This window comes from Meles meles, chromosome 7, assembly GCF_922984935.1.
Source record: "Meles meles chromosome 7, mMelMel3.1 paternal haplotype, whole genome shotgun sequence".
In the NCBI taxonomy this organism is placed as follows: domain Eukaryota; kingdom Metazoa; phylum Chordata; class Mammalia; order Carnivora; family Mustelidae; genus Meles; species Meles meles.
In genome coordinates this window covers 62,478,465-62,497,771 of record NC_060072.1, presented here as the reverse complement: position 1 = coordinate 62,497,771, position 19,307 = coordinate 62,478,465, and the positions used below count along the sequence as shown (strand labels likewise).

General features: G+C 40.4%; 1 protein-coding gene across 1 annotated transcript; it reads left to right on the top strand.

Annotated features, from left to right (window-relative positions):
- The first annotated feature begins 426 nt into the window (after nucleotides 1-426).
- Nucleotides 427-929, top strand: LOC123947042 (60S ribosomal protein L23a-like). Its single transcript, XM_046012989.1, has one exon. It carries the CDS (start codon nucleotides 441-443, stop codon nucleotides 927-929), a length of 489 nt encoding a protein of 162 aa, XP_045868945.1. The 5' UTR covers nucleotides 427-440.
- The last annotated feature ends 18,378 nt before the right edge of the window (nucleotides 930-19,307 follow it).

Below are 19,307 nucleotides of genomic sequence, written 5' to 3'. Positions count from 1 at the left end.
GGGTTTTATGACATTTGAAAACAAAGTGTCAGCCAAATGCAGTGATGATTTAGGCGATCTCAGGAATCTAATCACCAATTCCTTTTAAAAAGTGAACGCTCATTAGTTAAGGAAGGTGAAACTTTTTTAGGATATTGTCAGTAATTTAATGTTGATATGTAAATTTCCTAATATGGCTCTTTGAGACCTCTGGATCAGTTTAAGAGAGGGAGATTGGGACTGCAAGGTGACATGTTAAAAAAAAAAATTACAATTAGTGTGGACCAGTATTTTTCTCAATACTGTACTACTAAACAAAATAAATACTTGTTAATATAACTATATACTATATTCTATACTTCTTCCCCAAAATGATATGTTGGAATTCTAGCCCCTAGTACCTGTGAATGTGACCTGACTTAAAAAAATACGATTTTGGGTTGGAAATCCCTTTTACGAAGATGGCGCCGAAAGCTAAGAAGGAAGCCCCTGCCCCTCCCAAAGCCGAAGCCAAAGCAAAGGCTTTGAAGGCCAAGAAAGCGGTGCTGAAAGGCGTCCACAGTCACAAAAAAAAAAAAAAAAAAAAGAAGAAGAAGATCCGCACATCACCTACGTTCCGACGACCCAAGACTCTGCGTCTCCGAAGGCAGCCCAAATACCCTCGAAAGAGCGCCCCCAGGAGAAACAAGCTTGATCACTATGCCATAATCAAGTTCCCCCTGACTACTGAGTCAGCCATGAAGAAAATAGAAGACAACAACACACTTGTGTTCATTGTGGATGTCAAGGCCAACAAGCACCAGATCAAACAGGCTGTGAAGAAGCTCTATGACATTGATGTAGCCAAGGTCAACACCTTAATCAGGCCTGATGGAGAGAAGAAGGCATACGTTCGACTGGCCCCTGACTATGATGCTTTGGATGTTGCCAACAAAATTGGGATCATCTAAACTGAGTCCAGCTGACTAAATCTAAATACAGTTTTTTCATGATAAAAAAAAAAAAATACGATTTTGCATGGGCACCTGGGTGGCTCTATCGGTCAAGTGTCTGCCTTCAGCTCAGGTCATGATCCCAGGGTCTTGGGATCGAGCCCCACATTGGGCTCCCTGAGCAGGGATGAGTCTGCTTCTCTCTCTTCCCCACCCCTCCACCCTGCTCATGCTCTCTCTCGATCGGTCACTCTCTCTTAAATAAATAAAATCTCCAAAAATAAAAAATATATGGGGGCGCCTGGGTGGCTCAGTGGGTTAAAGCCTCTGCCTTCAGCTTAGGTCATGATCTCAGGGTCCTGGGATCGAGCCCCGCATCGGGCTCTCTGCTCTGCGGGGAGCCTGCTTCCTCCTCTTTCGCTGCCTGCCTCTCTGCCTAGTTGTGATTTCTCTCTGTCAAATAAATAAAATATTAAATATATATATATATATATATATATATATATATATATATATATGGTTTTGCAGATGTAATCAAGTTAAGATAAGGTTCTACTCTCTTAACCCAAATATTGGTGTCCTTATAAGAAAAGAAAACAGATACAAGAGAGGAGATCACCATGTGAAGACGAGCCTCACGCAGACGGAAGGCAGTCATGGGAAGATGAAGCAGGCAGGAGTTAGCTCACCTCAAGCCAAGCAGGGTCACTGCAGACACTGCAAGAGGCTAGGAAGGGTCCTGCCCCTGAGGCTTCACTGGGAGCATGGCCCTGCCAGCACCTTGATTTCTGGATGTCTAGCCTCCAGAACTGAGAGAGAATAAATTTCTGTTGTTCAAAGCAACTGGTTTGTGGTAGTTTGTGACAGCAGCCCCAGGAAACTCCTACAACTCCCATTTCAGTTGTCTAGGAACACCAAAATGGCATCCTTGGTGTCATTACAACCTTTAATAAAGGTTGTAATTTAGAATTCACAAATGATCTAATTAAAATAGCTTTTATCTATATTTATCTAGAGTTTTACTCAAGATTACATTTGAAAAGAGGACACTGCTGTGAAAAACATAAACTAAAAGGAGAAAGTCCAATTTCAGTGCCTCAGTTCAACCACCTCATTCCACTCATCAGTCCACCAAGGTGCAGAGGGAGGGAAATGATATGGTCAGGGCAACAAAGCAAATCCGCAGCAGAGAACGAGCTAGGGATTTTACATCTCTTGATTTCTAACCCAGGAATTTTCTCCTGCCCCTCAGGATGAGGCTTCACTCTCCAGGGCTGGAAGCCAAGAATGATTTGAAAAAGACAGTCTTTCCAGCACAAAAATATTTAAACAGCATGGTTCCCACACAGTGCTCTCAGGGGATTGCCTTTCATATTGAAATAAATACACATTCTTTACCATAGGCAGGTCTAGCGTTTGTCATAAATCTACAAACAATTCTCATGTGTTTGGGTAGAGGGCTGAATTCGGCCCTTTCTGATGGCAAAAGCAAACAAACTTCAAACAATTGTGTTCTGTTGAGTCAGAGAAAGAAGAAAGAACAAGCGAAAAGGGGACGTAAGAGGGCTACCATTCCCTGTGTGAACAATTACTTCTTTTCCGCGCTGATTCCTGATGAAAAAGAAAAGTAAAAAAGGTAATAACATCCCCATATTTCCCATCATGCTTGTGTTGCTGAGGGAAGTAACTTTTAGGGGTTATTTGGGTCCTTATTCCGGAAGATAGAGGCGCCGATATTGTGTTTTGTACACTTTTCAGAAGTTTGATCCCGTTTAACTTCTTGGCTGCGTTCTTGGCCTTGGTCAAATTCTCTCCAAAGGTTGCGGTCAGAGGGGCCTCCCAAACAACAGGCCACCATCTCTCCGAATGGAGAAAAGACCCACACTGGGAAAAAGAAGGCAGAGGCAGTGTTGCCTTCTTTATGTCCACAAATCATCAGTGATATGGAAGGTCAAGCGCGCAGGGCTGAGATGGAAACAGTGTGTTTCCATGTTAAAGAGGAATGTTCACGGGGGGCCCCTGGGTGGCTCAGTGGGTTAAAGCCTCTGCCTTCGGCTCAGGTTGGGATCCCAGGGTCCTGGGATTGAGCCCCGCATCGGGCTCTCTGCTTGGCAGGGAGCCTGCTTCCTCCTCTCTCTCTGCCTGGCTCTCTGCCTACTTGTGATCTTTGTCTGTCAAATAAATAAATAAAATCTTTAAAAAAAAAAAAAAAAAAAAGGAATGTTCACGGGATGGGAAAAACTTGAAAATAAGAAGACAGTAGACTTGTACTGAAGCTTGGCAACGGAAGGCTGCAAGTTCAGGCGCTTCCAGAAGTATCGAGATGTCCTCAGCAAAACATGACTTGTGAATGGGGCCACTGGCAAAGAAAAAGGTAGGAGCTAAATGTTGTGAAGAAAAGAGGTTCAGTCCTTGGTTGCAGAGAGAACCAAACCCTCCAAAGGGGCCTGTTTCCCTCAATGCTGAACTGCCTGCCCCTGTAGTTCTGAACTCCAACATCATGACTGGGAGGCATGGGTGGGTTGCTCCCAGCCCAGGAGGACTCACACCTTGTTTTTCCAAATGTGCTGTGTCTCTAGTCAGATGTAGAATTTGCCATAAATCTAAAAATCATCACCACCACCGGAAAGCTTTTCGAATTAGCCGGAGAGGGTTTGGCACACCGTTTTGGCTGCAGGAAACAAGAGCTGCAAGGGCTGGGTTTGTGTTTTCACCCAGGCTTTGCGAACCCCTTACCAAAGGTTGATGGGGACTGCCACGAATACAATTTTAAGCCACTTCATTCTTCTCTCATGCTTCCAGGAAAAGCTTGCCGCCAGATTTGTTTAAAAGGATTCCATCTCATGTGAGTGATTTCTTGGCTCAAAGAACCTTTCCTTTCATGTTATGTTAAGAGCCTGTGCACCACATTCCTTCAAAAGGCAAGTTTTCCTTTCACAAGCAGAGAGCAAGCTCATGGAACCTATCGCAGTCCTAAACAAAGCTACATTTCAGTATTCTAGTTCCTGAGCCTTAGGAAAGCCTACAGTGTACCTACCACAAAGCCTGAACTGTATCTTCCTTGCTTGGCCTGAATCCGTCAGGATTTTGTAATGGTACTTTTTTCTTCTTCCTCTTCCTCTTCTTCTCCTTCTCCTTCTTTTCCTCCCCCTCCTCTTCCTCCTCCTCCCTCTTCTTTTTGGCAAAAAAGGAAACACTTTTCTTTGTTTCTTGGTGCTAAAATCATAAATGGGCTTTCTTACTGCATTGGAAAATATGACTACAACACTAAGAACTCTGTTGACTCCCCAGCAAATACGTGTGCCCCAAAACTCTGGAGAAGAAATCAAAGGCACTTCATGGCATCCGCTGCCTGCAGCTGGAGTCTCTCTCCAGGCAAACAAGAAGGCAGAGACAGAGCGGGACCTCAGGCAGCATTCTGTTGAAGCGAAGCGGGTTGATTTGTGAGTGGGAATAAATTGCTATCTTGCCCCCACACCACAGGCCATGTTCCCTGTCTACTCACCTACTTAATGATGTGCCCTGAGATCCAGGGAAATCAGCAGCCAGCTCACAGCCACACAGACCCATCCCTTTTTGTTTGTTTGTTTGTTTGTTTGTTTGTTTTTTAATATTTTACTTATTTATTTGACAGAGATCACAAGTAGGCAGAGAGGCAGGCAGGGAGACAGGCAGAGAGAGAGGAAGGGAAGCAGGCTCCCTGCTGAGCAGAGAACCCGATGCGGGGCTAGATCCCAGGACCCTGGGATCATGACCTGAGCAGAAGGCAGAGGCTTTAACCCACTGAGCCACCCAGGCGCCCCTGTTTGTTTGTTTTTTGACCTGAAGTCGTTAGTGGGCTTTCAAGGACAAACAAAAGATTTGACACAGAATACGAGCAATGCAGCTCTCCAGGGATTTTTCAGACTTGGTGGTTTGAAACTAGCTTTACTCCTCCACAAAAGACTGTGAGGCAAATGGGTATGTTATACCATTTATTGTATCTGGTATGGACAGAAAAGTGGAACACTTTTATTTAGGAACTTCTGCTTTCTCCTCTCTCCAGGCTTTTTCCAGAAGGCGGCTTAGCACATCAAGTACACAAGTAACCAGATCATGTTTCACTTTATGTCCACCAAAATGAGCTGTAAGCTTATCAAGGACTTCAAAGTAGAAGATCTTGTGCCCTCTGTTTTTACGACAAAAGAGAAGAGATAGAAAAATAGGGGATTTGTCAGATGGGACGGGGATCAAATCATGGCTCACTCAAAGACTTACTGAGCTATCATGGACACGCAACCCAAATTCCAGCAACTTGTCTTGTCTGTAGGATGGATCTGATGCAACCTTCCTTTCAAGGTCATTGCAAGAATTAGAGATAATGCATTACGTAAAGTACCTATCACATAATTCTTGTCATTATTGCCCAAGCTACTAATGCCTAATAAAAATTACGTGCTTAAAATATATTTGTCTTGTGGATGAGTGAATAAATGCATATTTACAAATGGTTCTTTCACAAGCAGAGAGCAAGCAAATGAATAAATAAATAAAAATCTTTTTAAAAGAAGATTTTATTTATTTGACAGACAGAAATCACAAGCAGGCAGAGAGGCAGGCAGAGAGAGAGGAAGGGAAACAGGCTCCCCGCTGAGCAGAGAGCCCAACTTGGGGCTCCATCCCAGGACCCTGGGATCATGACCCGAGCCGAAGGCAGAGGCTTAACCCACTGAGCTATCCAGGTGCCACAACACTTTGACTTTTAAATTCCTAGATAATTCCATTATGGAGGAACAGACCAACCAGTTCTTTAAATATTCACGTGACACCAAAATACATTCTGTCTGAAGAAAAACTCAACACCAGTTAGACACAATTGTTTTTTTCCCCACCAGGGCAACTAAGGATGCATTCTCAACAGTATTATTATCTTGGCTCAAGTGATCAAGGAGTTCAATGCCCGTTCTCTCATCAATGAACTTACCACATGCGATGAGCTAAGAAACAAATTGCAGCCCACCCTTCTTAATAAGAGTTGAGCCACACCTACCCCCAGCTTTGTCTTAGAAGTCAGAAAACATCTGCTATTTTTCATGGTAACTAGTGAGTTTTGGATGTCTCTATAACAAATCCAAGAATACATGTGAGAATAACATTTATTTGTAATTCCACATCAGTTTGTTTTGTGTCCTTTATGTGCCAGGCAACATAAACTCCAGAACATGGGAAGGCGAGGATGAGAGAAATAAGAAATAAGGTTCCTGGTTCCATGGAGCCGACAGTCTAAGGGAGAAGGCACAATGACATAGATGGACACAAATATGATCAGTCCTTTGGTGCCCCAGGACCCTCAACTAAAACAGGGAATCCTAAGTGAGATTGAGAGGCACCCAAGGAAGGCTGTTGCTCAAGCCAAGATCAGAAGGATGAATGATCAAAGCTGGGTATTCAAGGAGAAAGGTGTACGGTGCTCCAGGTCGAAGGGACAGCATGTTTAAAGACACCGAAGCACAGGAGGGCAGGGAATGCTGGAGGAATAGAAATCAGACCCAAACTGACAGCTTCTCTCCACCAACTAAATATTCACACAGGGAGGATGAAAGCAAAGAGAAGCAAGGGTGTCCACATAACCCATATGCCAAGACCTGTCTGGCTATTTAATAAGCTGTTATTTATAAATGCTTACTAGGTTTATATGGCTATAAGTGCTATGAAAGTGCAAATAAATGAATACCTAAACATACGAATGCATTACTTGTAGGCTTCGCTTGGCTGGGACACTTGAGATAACCAAACATGACAGAGAGACCGCTCTGTCCAAAGATAGAGGGAAAAAAATAAAGAGAACAGAATAATCTGGTTTCACTATAAGGCTGGAAATTACTGAATGAATACACTATATACTTGAGATTGGGATTTTTTTTTTTCTTACAGAGAGTGAGAGAAAGTAATTAATCATTGAAAAATAATACTTCAAAAGCAAAGTGCTTTGTAAAACATTGTTTGCCAAGTAGCTTTTCATTTGACTCCCACAGGTTTTTTTTTTTTTAAGATTTTATTTATTTCTTTGACAGACAGAGATCACAAGTAGGCAGAGAGGCAGGCAGAGAGAGAGAGAGAGGAAGAAGCAGGCTCCCTGCTAAGCAGAGAGCCCAATGCGGGGCTCGATCCCAGGACCCAGGCGCCCCAACTCCCACAGGTTTTAATTATAAAGAGGTGAGTTGGTATGAATTTGCTTCATGAAGCTCAGTAATAAGACTTAAAGTTTCATTTTTTTTAATTTTTATAAATCAGATTAATTTCAGTCTTGGTCCCAACCTACCTTCACCTAGTAGGATTAATGGAAAATTCAGTGTAACGTGGTTTAGAAAGATGGTGGGTATTCGGGGGAAAGTCTTTCCATCTGTTTCCCTAAAATCATACAAGAATTCCTGGAGATGATACGGGGCTTGGAAAATGAGGGGAGGGGTTTTAGTGGTTGTTGTGATAACCATATTCACAACAACCACTAAACCCCCTCCCCTCATTTTCCAAGCCCCGTATCATCTCCAGGAATTCTTGTATGATTTTAGGGAAACAGTGAAAATGCTGACAGACTGACAGACTGGTCACCATCACCTCCAGGACGCTCTGAAATGCAGTCCCAGCTGCCCTTTGCTCTTACCTCAGGCTCACCTGGAGAGATAATCAGTGACACTCTCAAAACCCAGAGCCTCACTGTCCAGTCTCCACACACAGTCTCGGGTGCTGCAGGCTGACTCTTCCCAAAGTCAAGGGCGTTTCTTCCTGAATCAGCCTTCAACCAACCCTGCCACCCTCCTCTTACTCTCTGAGCCATCCAGTTTGTTCATCGTCAACAGCCCTGAAATACAAAAACCTGAGGTGCCTGGGCAGCATAATCGGTTGAGTGCCCCACACTTGGTGTGGTCTCAGGTTGTGATCTCAGGGTCATGAGATTGAGCCCCGAGGCCAGGCCTACACTCAGTGGGGAGTCTGCTTGAAATTCTCTATCCCTTTCCCCCTGCTCCTCCCTCCCCCCTCCCCTGCGTGCTCATGCTCTCTCTCTCTCTCTCTCTCTCAAATAAATAACCTTTAAAATATATATATATATAAACCCAAGACTTTCCTTACAGTGTTGCAAGGTAAAAGCAAATTGCAGAACCACTCAGACCTTTAAGGAACAATGCTAAGCTCATCTTCTGAGTAGGAGCGGTAATCAAAGATACTTTATGCTTCTGGCAGCAAAATTAAAACCCAGAGCATCAGTAACTTTTTCCTTAATAATTCACAACTGTGATAGAAGCATTTACAAAATTCTACCAGATAATTTCTCTACAAACCAAAATCTATTTCCACAAGCATACAGTCACATGTTAGTTCAACAGAAACACTGACTCGTTTTCATTCTCTCTCCGTCTCAGCTACCGTGGCTATTGTACTCAATTCTTCCCATTGATGTCTCATTTGGGCAGATTTCATTGATCCTTTGAGACTTCCCTCCAGTTGCCTCCAGGAGTCCTGTTTTTACGCAGGGATCTCATTTCTAACTCCCTGACTCACCTAGGCTAGCCTTCATCTCACAAACCCTCTATGGATGGAAGAACTCAAGTGTCTCATCTACATCAGCAAGAGCGATTCGCATCCCATCCCATTTCCCCCATCCCTACGCCTACATACAACAGAAACCACCACTACAATGTCCCACCGGAGCAGTATCAACTTATGCCGAGAAGGACATTCAGATCAGTCTAAATTGTCATAATTCTGGAACCAATATTCACTTTCTCTGTTCACTCCCTTAACGGATACATGAGACCCATTTAGTGGGAGGAAAGTGGGACCGCCCATATTTCTTAAGAAATAACCACTCAGGCAGGAGATCAAAACCCAAAACTCTGATGAAATCCTTATGATTGTGAAAGGAGAAGAAATAAAAGAAGAGAGCACAGGCACTTAAAAACCATAAAAAGTTTGATGTCAAGAGAAGGGAGCTTTGACTAAACAGGAATAAAAAGATTTCTGAGAAGAGAGTGGCCTCTCTGACAAAGATGGGCAGTTTTACAAAAGCTTCAGATGGGGCAGACGGCTTAAAGATGGGGACTGGGTGGTCCTGGCCAGTGTGAGAGAACACTGGTTTTTCCTGGCTCGCTCTCATGCTCAATCTCTCCAATGTTCCACAATTCTGCCATCAGTAGCAGCTCAGGAGTTGTTGTAAGAGAGATTTAGGAGAAGCAAAGTGATGGGTAAAGAGTTTAAAAGAATGATCTGGAGCTTGAATTTGCACAGAATCTCACAATTTATACTTAGGTTGTAGGTTACGTGTTGACTAAAGTGACAAAGCTATTTAAAGGTATTTTATATTTTATAATATACATAAGTTTCAAAAAATATCCATCATCCTAGTCAAATATGTATTTTTTTAATGTGAAGTAGCTTTAGGGGTGAGGGTGGATGGATTTTTGAAAAAGCTGTTCCTGTTGTATCTCTACCTTCAACCTCAGCAGATAACACTGAGCTTTTAAGACAAAATGAATTCACCTATCAACAACTTCTTTAGTTTCCTCAACTGTAAAATGGGGATAAGAATATCTCTCACAGGGCGCCTGGATGGCTCAGTCATCAAGCATCTGTCTTCAGCTCAGGTTATGATCCCAGGGTCCTGGAATCAAGTCCTGCATCAGGCTCCTTGCTCAGGGGGGAGTCTGCTTCTCCTTCTATCCCTCCCCACTGCTTCTGATCTCTCTCTCACCCTCTCTCTCTCAAATAAATAAATAAAATCTTTAAAAAAACAAATCAATAAAAATAAAAGATTGTCACATAGCAGTGTTGTGAGGACTGAACGAGTTATAATTTGCTAAGCACTTGGATCAGCAGCCGGGGTGGGAAGCATTAAGTGTTCCCACTTAAGCAGTTGTTATTATCTCTCAAGCTCCCCCCAGCAGACCTATAAACCCACCTATGTCTGCACCTACCTTTCCTCCTCCTGCTCCAAGGAAGGTAATGTTCCTCCTCTTATCTAAGCCCCTTGTGCTCTGGAGAGCCCACCTTTCCAGCCTTCTACAGGACATATTAACAATTATTTTCCCTTATTTCTGTATCTTCAACTATGTCCTCTCCATAGGCTCCTTCCCATCACAAGAAACTAAACTTTTAATTCATTTACATTTCTACAGCAGTAAATCCATATTATAATGCCTTCTTCACTTTTTAGACGGATTGTTGCTAATTACTAGTTCTGGATCCAAACTGAACTCATGATCTCCACATCTATCTGTTCTTGGAGACCCTTGGTTCAGTTTCTCTAAAGCCCCCAACCTCCATAATATCCACCATAAAATTAATAAATTCCTCCTGTATTAGTCAGGGAAAAGTAGGTTACGCTGCAGCATGAAATAACCCCTCCTTTCAGTAGCTTAAAATGACTGAGGTTTATTTCTTACTCAAATTATACACCTGTTGCTTGTCAGAGGGGTGTCTGCTCCAGGCTCCCTCAATCAGGGACCCAGGCTGACACAGAGTCTCCACCATCTGAAACACATTAGTCAGAGCAGCAGGGGGAAGGAGATAAAAAGGGACAATTTGCTCCAGCCCTTAAATGTTTCCTTGAAACGTCTCCTTAAATGTTTACTTGAAAGTATATGTTATTTCCACTCATATTTCACACGGCTGCAATTCAAGGAGATGAGATGTAATCCACTATGCACTCAGGAGGACAGGAGAAACAGTGCCAAGTAGCCCATATGTCTACAAAATCATAAATGATGAGTCCCTCTCATGTCTACTACATCTCCTTGTGGCTAACAAACAGGACAAATAAACTATTGCTCTTGTCTTTTAACCTTATCCAATTTTTATTATTTTCCTAAAAGACAGATTATATATACATTATACTCACAGGGAATACCTTCCAAGACCTCCAGTGAATGGCTGAAATCATAGATAGTAGCAAACCTTGTACATAACTATGTTTTGTCCTATACATATGTACTTATGATCTAGTTTAATTACAAGTTAGGTACAGTAAGAGGTTAACAACAGTAATTATAAAGTAGAACAATTATAACATTCAATAATAAAAGTTCTGTGAATGTGGTCTCCTTCCAAATTTATTACTCAACTGTACTTACCTTTCTTGTGATGATGTTAGATGATAAAATGCCTACATGATGAGAGGAAATGAGGTAAATGACATAGGCCCTGTCGCATAGTGTTAAACTCCCGCTGACCTTCCGACCTTACATCAGAAGCAGGATCATCTGCTTCCAGATACCGGTTGACCATTGCTAACTGAACCCTTGGAAAATGAAACCATGGATAAGGGGGGACCACCATATTTACATTTTGCAACAAGCATGAAAATATAAAATACTTCCAAAAGTCCTACAGGACAACTCTCTTGCCAGAAATTAAGTTCACCAATTATGTTATATGTTTCAGGAAAAGCCTGTTCTTTGAACCGGCCACCGTGGGTCATCACCTCTACCTCCAAGGAAAAATGAAATGTGTCAGAACCCCTCCCCATTTTCTAAAAAGCTCTATGTTGAATTTAAATTGTGTGCCCTCCAAAACCAAATGAGCTATGCCAGATCATAGCTTCTAGAGTGTTTGGACTTTTAGAGCAATTCTACCTTCAAAGATTGAAACAGAAACTAATAAAATTTTTGCATATAGGCAGTGGATGAGAAAGACAAGGAAGGGCAGGAGATAGAACAGGACTGCTAAGCACACCTTTTTAATACCTAGTTTTGACCTTTGAATGGTTTTTTTTTCAATATATTCAAAATAATATATACTTATTTATATATTATATATATAACATATATTATATAATATATATTTAAAATATAATATAAATATATATTTATATATTGAAAATAATAAATTCAAAAAAATAAATCAAAATAACAAAAACAAATGAGTAGGTAAAAAAAAAAACAAATGGAAATAGTAATCTTTAAAAAACATCGTTTACATTAGCACCAAAACATGAAATACTTAGTGATAAATTTAAATATTTACATAACTTAGTCAAAGAAAACCATAATATAACCAAAACAAATTTTAAAAACACCCAAAAGAAAAGGAGAGTTATGTTATATGCACCAGTTTGGAAGCCAATATTGTTAACTGTCATTTTTCCCAAACTGATCTATACTTTCAAGACAATCCCAATCAAACCAATCAAAATCTTAGCAAGTCTATTTGTAGAAACTAAGAAGCTGATTCTCAATTGTAGATGGAAAAGCAAAAAAAAAAAAACAAAAAACAAAACAAAATTTAAAAACTCCACCACAAAAAAAAAAAAAAAAGAAAGAAAGAAAAAAGAAAACCAGCCAAAAACAATCTTGAAAAAGAGGAACAAAGTTGGAAGAATTCCACCACCTGATTTCAGAACTTAATTTAAAGTTACGATGATCAGGGCACCTAGATGGCTCAGTCAGTTAAGTGTCTGCCTTCAGCTTAAGTCATGATCCCAAGGTCCTGGAATCAAGTCCTGCCTTGGTCTCCCTGATCAGCGGAACCCTGCTTCTCCCTCTGCCCCCCCCATACTCTCTCTCACTCTTTTTCTCACAAAAATAAATAAGTGAAATCCTTAAAAAAAAAATAAGATTACTGTGATCAAAAAATGAGGTATATTTACCTCATTAGGTATAGGGATAAGGATAAACATGGAGATCAATGGAATAGAATAAAGAGGACAGTAATAGATCCACTCATACATGATCAACTGATATTTGACAAAGGGTAGGTAATCCAGAGGGGGAAAATGGTGTTTGCAACAAATGGTGCTGGAGCAACTGGGTATTAAATAGAATAAATGTACTGACTTCATGCCATACACAAAACTTAACTTGAAGTGGCACATAGAACTAAATGTAAAAGCTAAAACTATAAAACTGTAGAAGAAAATATAGGAGAAAATCTTTATTAACCTGAGGTAGGCAAAAATAGTTTTGGCTAGGACACAAAACACAAACTATCAAAACAAAACAAAACAAAAACAAAACCAACCCAAATACTTTGGACTTCAAAAAATGAAAAACTTCTATTTTTCAAGAGATATTATTTTTTTTTAAATTATTTATTTATTTGACACAGAGAGAGAGAGATCACAAGTAGGCAGAGAGGCAGGCAGAGGGGGAGGGGGAAGCAGGCCTCCTTTCTGAGCAGAGAGCCCGATGCGGGGCTCGATCCCAGGACCCTGAGATCATGACCTGAGCCGAAGGCAGAGGCTTAACCCACTGAGCCACCCAGGCACCCCTCAAGAGATATTATTTAAAGTTAAAAAGCAAACTGTATTACATATATATACATCTATGTGAAAAAAAGAAAGTATATCCAGGTTATATAGTAAACTCTTACAATACAATAATTAAGAAAGAGCCAAAAAAGCTAATTTAAAAATAAGCAAAAGATATGTACACAAACTTCAAAGAAATATACAAATGCCAATACATATATGAAAAGATGCTCCACATCATTGTCATCAGAGAAATACAAAATAAAAGCATATTTCACACAACACTACACACCAGACACCAGTTAGAATAGTTAAATTAAAAATGCCAACAATACCAAGTGTTGATGAAGATACGGAACAACCAAACTTTCATTCACTGATGGTAGACATGGTGCAACCACTCTGGAGAACAGTTTGGCTATTTCTTCTTCTTATAAAATTAAACATACTTACACTTACCATATGACCCAGCAATTCTACACGTTGTATTTACCCTAGAGAAATGAAAAGCTATGTCCTCATAGGACTTTGACACTAATGTTCACGGCAGTTTTATTCATAGTAGCCAAAAAATGGAAGCAACCCATGCAATGGAATACTACACAACAATACACAGGGGCAAAATAGTAATAGACTGAGCAAAAGAAGGTGGACACGAAAGAGAACATACAACATGATTCCAATTATATGAAACCTTGGGGAAGAATTCGACCTAATCTATGGTGACAGAAAGGTAAGAAGTATTTGCTTGGGACTGAGGTGAGGGTAAGGGACTAGACTTGAATGAGACACAAGAAAACTTCTCGGGATGATGGAAATATTCTACACCCAGGCCTAGAAATTGGTTTCTAAATACTCTCTCCCTTAAAAGGAACCAGGACTCCCTGGGAAAATGTTCAGGGAAAGTATGAAGTGAACAAAGAAGGTGTAAGCTGAGTCTTGAACAACTCCTTGTGCCAAAAAGGAAGTGCTCACTAAATGGGGACATGTCAAACAAGAAAGGGAAGAGAGAAGACAGAAGAATGTCAACAAATAAATATATAAAGATGATGAATATTGAGTACTATCATTTTATAACCATAACTATTTTATAACAGTCAGAAATGACTCGGGCCATAATTATGAATGGATATTAAAACCACTGGATGAAAGACTGGTAGAAAACAGAATTTACTGAGACACAGCAGAAAACAGACTGCCAGATGATTAAACTTCAGTAATAACTAGACAAACCACTATCATGTGCCCTTTTGTGTATCACATTGAATGGCCAAAACATCATGGAAGTATTACTGCATGTATTGCTATAGACAAACATTCCAGCTGAATCTCGAGAAAGCTGTTGAACAAATCTAAGTTGAGGGACATTCTGTAAAGTAAGTGACCTGAACACCTCAAAAACTGTCAGTGTTGTGAAGGACAAAATAATAATAATTAAGCTAAACTATACTGGCTAGCCTAAAGGAGATTTAAAGAGATATAAAGGGCACCTGGGTGACTCAGTCAGATAGGCACCTAACTCTTCATTTCAGCTTAGGTCATAATTTAGGTGTCACGGGATCAAGCCCAGAGTCAGGTTCTGTGCTGCCGCAGAGTCTACTTGGGATTTTCGCTCCCTCTCCCTCTGCTACTCCCCCTGTTTGTGTGCACTCACTCGCTCTCTCTCTCTCTCAAATAAATAAATCTTCAAAAATAAATAAATAGGGCACCTGGGTGGCTCAGTGGGTTAAATCTCTGTCTTCATATCAGGTCATGATCTTAGGGTCCTGGGATCGAGCCCCGCATCTGGCTCTCTGCTCAGCAGGGAGCCTGCTTCCCCCTCTCTCTGCCTGCCTCTCTGCCTACTTGTGATTTCTCTCTCTGGCAAATAAATAAAAATAAAATATTTTTAAAATAAATATAAATAAAAACAAAGAGACATAACCAGTAAATGCACTGCTTGCTCCTCAGTTGGGTCCTTGTTTTAAAAACAGCTTTAAAGGGAGAAGAGTCAAGATGGCGGAGGAGTAGCAAAATGAGAGGACATCAGGTCGCAGGACTTCAGCTATATAGTTATCAAACCATTCCAAACACCTATAAACCCAGCAGGAGATCAAACAGAAGAAGAGCAGCAATTCTAGAAACAGAAAATTGATGACTTTCTGAAAGGTAGGACAGGCGGAAAAGTGAATCTGAAGCAACAGGAAGATAGACTGGGAGGGAGGGGCTGGCTCCTAGCAAGCGGTGGAGCAACAGAGCACAAACTCTGAACTTTTAGAAGTCTGCTCCACTGAGGGACATCGCTCCATATGCTAAGGAAGGGTGGAGCCTTCACAGGGACAGTGTGGTCTCATATCCCGTGGGGTCAATGAAAGATCAGAGGTGTCTGAGTGTGGCAGAACTCTCAGGTATCAGAGCAGGGAAGCTGACTACAGAGACAGACCCAAGGAGACAGAGCCTCACTCCTTTACCTTAAACTGTATCTGCGGCACAGTCAGACCACTGCTCTTTGAGCAGGGACTCCACAAGTGGCAGATCTGGGGAGACTCACCTTCCTCTGCCAGAAGAGCAATGCAGCAGGAATCTGCTGGGTTTGGAGACTCCAAACAGGGCTGTGCTCCTGAGACAGAAATGCTCGGTCACAGGCCCGGAAGGTCAGAGCATGGCCAAAGACCAGGGAGACGGGAGGGATTAACTGCTTTTCTCTGAGAGCGCACTGAGGAGTGGGGTCCCATGCTCTCAGCTCCTCCAGTCTGGAGATTAGGAGGCCACCATTTTCATTTCCGTCCTCCAAGCTCTACAGAAACTATTCAGGGAACAAAAGCAACCTAGAGAGAACTTGAGCAGATTACTTAGCCTGGCCCCTGGCAAGGGTGGTCCAATTCCACCTTAGGCAAAGACAATTGAGAATCATTGGAATAGGCCCCTCCCCTAGAAAATCAGCAAGAACACCCAGCCAAGACCAAGGTCACTGATCAAGGAGAGCAGAGGAATTCCAGTGGATGGGAAAGCAAAGCAACCATGAATTTCATGGCTTCCTCCGCATGATTCCTTAGTCTTGCAAAGTTAGTTAAATTTTTTTAATTTTATTTTTTTTCTTATTCTGATTTTTTTTCTAATTTTCCTCTTTCCCCTTTTAACATTTATAAACTACTTTATTTTAATATTACTTTTCATTAAAAAAATCTTTTTAAACTTTATAGTCATATTTTATCCTTCATTGTATCTAACTTTATTTCATTCATATATATATATATATATATATATAGGTTTTTTACTTCTAAAAAATTTGGGGGTACAATTTCTTCTAAAATATCAAAATATACCCTATATCTAGCACAAGGCTTTATTTTAGCCTCCAGCCTGAGCAAATTCTCTCCACTTTTTTTTCTTTCTTTTTCCAACCAACTTATCTTACCAATTCCACTTTAGAATTTTTTAAATTTCATCTTTACAGTCATATTCCATCCCTTCATCGTGTTTACCCTTATTTTTGTGCATATATATATATATATATATATATATATATATATATATAACTTTTTCTTTCTTTAAAATTTTGGGAGAGGGGCACCTGGGTGGCTCAGTGGGTTAAAGACTCTGCCTTCGGCTCAGGTCATAATCCCAGAGTCCTGGGATTGCGCCCCGCATCGGGCTCTCTGTTCTGCGGGGAGCCTGCTTCCTCCTCTCTCTCTGCCTGCCTCTCTGCCTACTTGTGATTTCTCTCTGTCAACTAAATAAAATATTTTTAAAAAATAAATAAATAAAATTTTGGGAGATAGTTTCTTCTAAGAGAAGAAAATACACCCTAAATCAAGAGGGTGGCTCTGTTCTATTCACCAGTCTAATACACACACACACACACACACACACACACACACACACACACACACACATTTTTTTTTAAATTTTTTTAAATTTCTTTTGCCTCTTTTCTCCTCCCCCCAATTTGGGTTCTCTTCTGATTTGGTTAGCTTACATTTTTGTGGGGTCTTTGCCACCCTTTTAGTATTTTATTCTCTTATCCATATATTCTTATCTGGATAAAATGGCAAGGCAGAAAAACCTACCACAAAAACAAACAAACAAACAAACAAACAAGAAGCAATACCAAGGGCAAGAACCTAATCAACACAGACATTGGTAATGTGCCAGATCTAGAGTTCAGAATGACAATTCTCAAGGTGCTAGCTGGGCTTGAAAAAGACATGGAAGATATTAGAGAAATTCTGTCTGGAGAAATAAAAGCCCTTTTGGGAGATATAAAAGCCCTTTCTGTAGAAATAAAAGAACTAAAATCTAACCAAGCTGAAATCAAAAAATCTATTAATGAGGTAAAATAAAAAAAGAAGGCTCTTACTGCTAGGATAAATGAGGCGGAAGAGAGAATTAGTGATATAGAAGACCAAATGATGGAGAATAACGAAGGTGAACAAAAGAGAGACAAACAACTACTGGACCACAAGGGGAGAATTCAAGAGATAAGTGATACCATAAGATGAAACAATATTAGAATAATTGGGATTCCAGAAGAAGAAGAAAAAGAGAGGGGGGCAGAAGGCATATTGGATTGAATTATAGTAGAGAATTTTCCTAAAATGGCAAAGGGAACAAGCATCAAAATCTAGGAGGCACAGAGAATCTCCCTCAAAATCAATAAAAATAGATCCACACTCCATCATCTAATAGTAAAACTTACAAGTCTTAGTGACAAAGAGAAAATCCTGAAAGCAGCTCGGGACAAAAAGTCTGTAACAAAAAAATGGTAAAAATATTGGATTGGCAGACATATCCCCAGAGACCTGTCAGGCCAGAAATAACTGACATGATATATTCAGAGCACTAAATGAGAAAAACATGCAGCCAAGAATACTATATCCAACTAGGCTGTCATTAAAAAGAGAAGGAGAGATAAAAAGCTTCTGGGACAAACAAAAACTAAAAGAATTTGCAAACACCAAACCATCCCTACAGGAAATATTGAAAGGGGTTCTTTAAGCAAAGATAGCGCCTAAAAGTAGTAGACCAGAAAGGAACAGAGACAATATACAGTAATAGTCACCTTACAGGCAAAACAATGGCACTAAATTCACATCTTTCAATAGTTACCCTGAATGTAAATGAGCTAAATGCCCTGATCAAAAGATACAAGATATCAGAATGGATAAAAAAACAAAACCCATCAATATGCTGTCTACAAGAAACTCATTTTAGACCCAAAGACACCTCCAGATTTAAAATGAGGTGGTGGAAAACAATTTACCTTGCTAATGGACATCCAAGGAAAGCTGGGGTGACAATCCTTATATCAGACAAATTAGATTTTAATCCAAATACTATAAGACATGAGGAAGGACACTATCATACTTAAAGGGTCTATCCAACAGGAAGATCTAACAATTGTAAATATCTATGCCCCTAACATGAGAGCAGCCAATTATATAAGCCAGTTAATAACAAAATCAAAGAAACACATCAACAGTAATACAATAACAGGGGATTTTAACACCCCCTTCAGTGAAATGGACAGATCTAAGCAAGAGATCAACAAGGAAATAAAGGCCTTAAATGACACACTGGACCAGATGGACATAACAGATATATTCAGAACATTCCATCCCAAAGCAACAGAATACACATTCTTCTCTAGTGCACATGGAACACATTCTCTAGAATAGATCACATCCTGGGTCATAAATCAGGTCTCAACCAGTATCAAAAGATTGGGATCATTCCCTGCATATTTTCAGACCACAATGCTCTGAAGCCAGAACTCAATCACAAGAGGAAATTTGGAACAAACCCAAATACATGAAGATCAAAGAGCATCCTTCTAAAGAATGAATGGGTCAACCAGGAAATTGAAGAAGAATTGAAAAAATTCGTGGAAATAAATGATAATGAAAACACAATGGTTCAAAATCTGTGGGACACACCAAAGACAGTCCTGAGAGGAAAATATATAGTGATACAAGCCTTTCTCAAGAAACAAGAAAGGTCTCATGTGCACACCCTAACCCTACACCTAAAGAATCTGGAGAAAGAACAACAAAGAAAGCCTAACCCAGCAGGAGAAGAGAAATAATAAAGATCAGAGCAGAAATCAATGAAATAGAAACCAAAAAAACAATAGAACAAATCAACGAAACTAGGAGCTTTGAAAGAATTAATAATATTGATAAACCCCTGGCCAGACT

Excerpts from the sequence above, each read along its gene's own strand:
- LOC123947042 (XM_046012989.1), top strand. The coding sequence starts at position 441 with ATGGCGCCGAAAGCTAAGAAGGAAGCCCCTGCCCCTCCCAAAGCCGAA.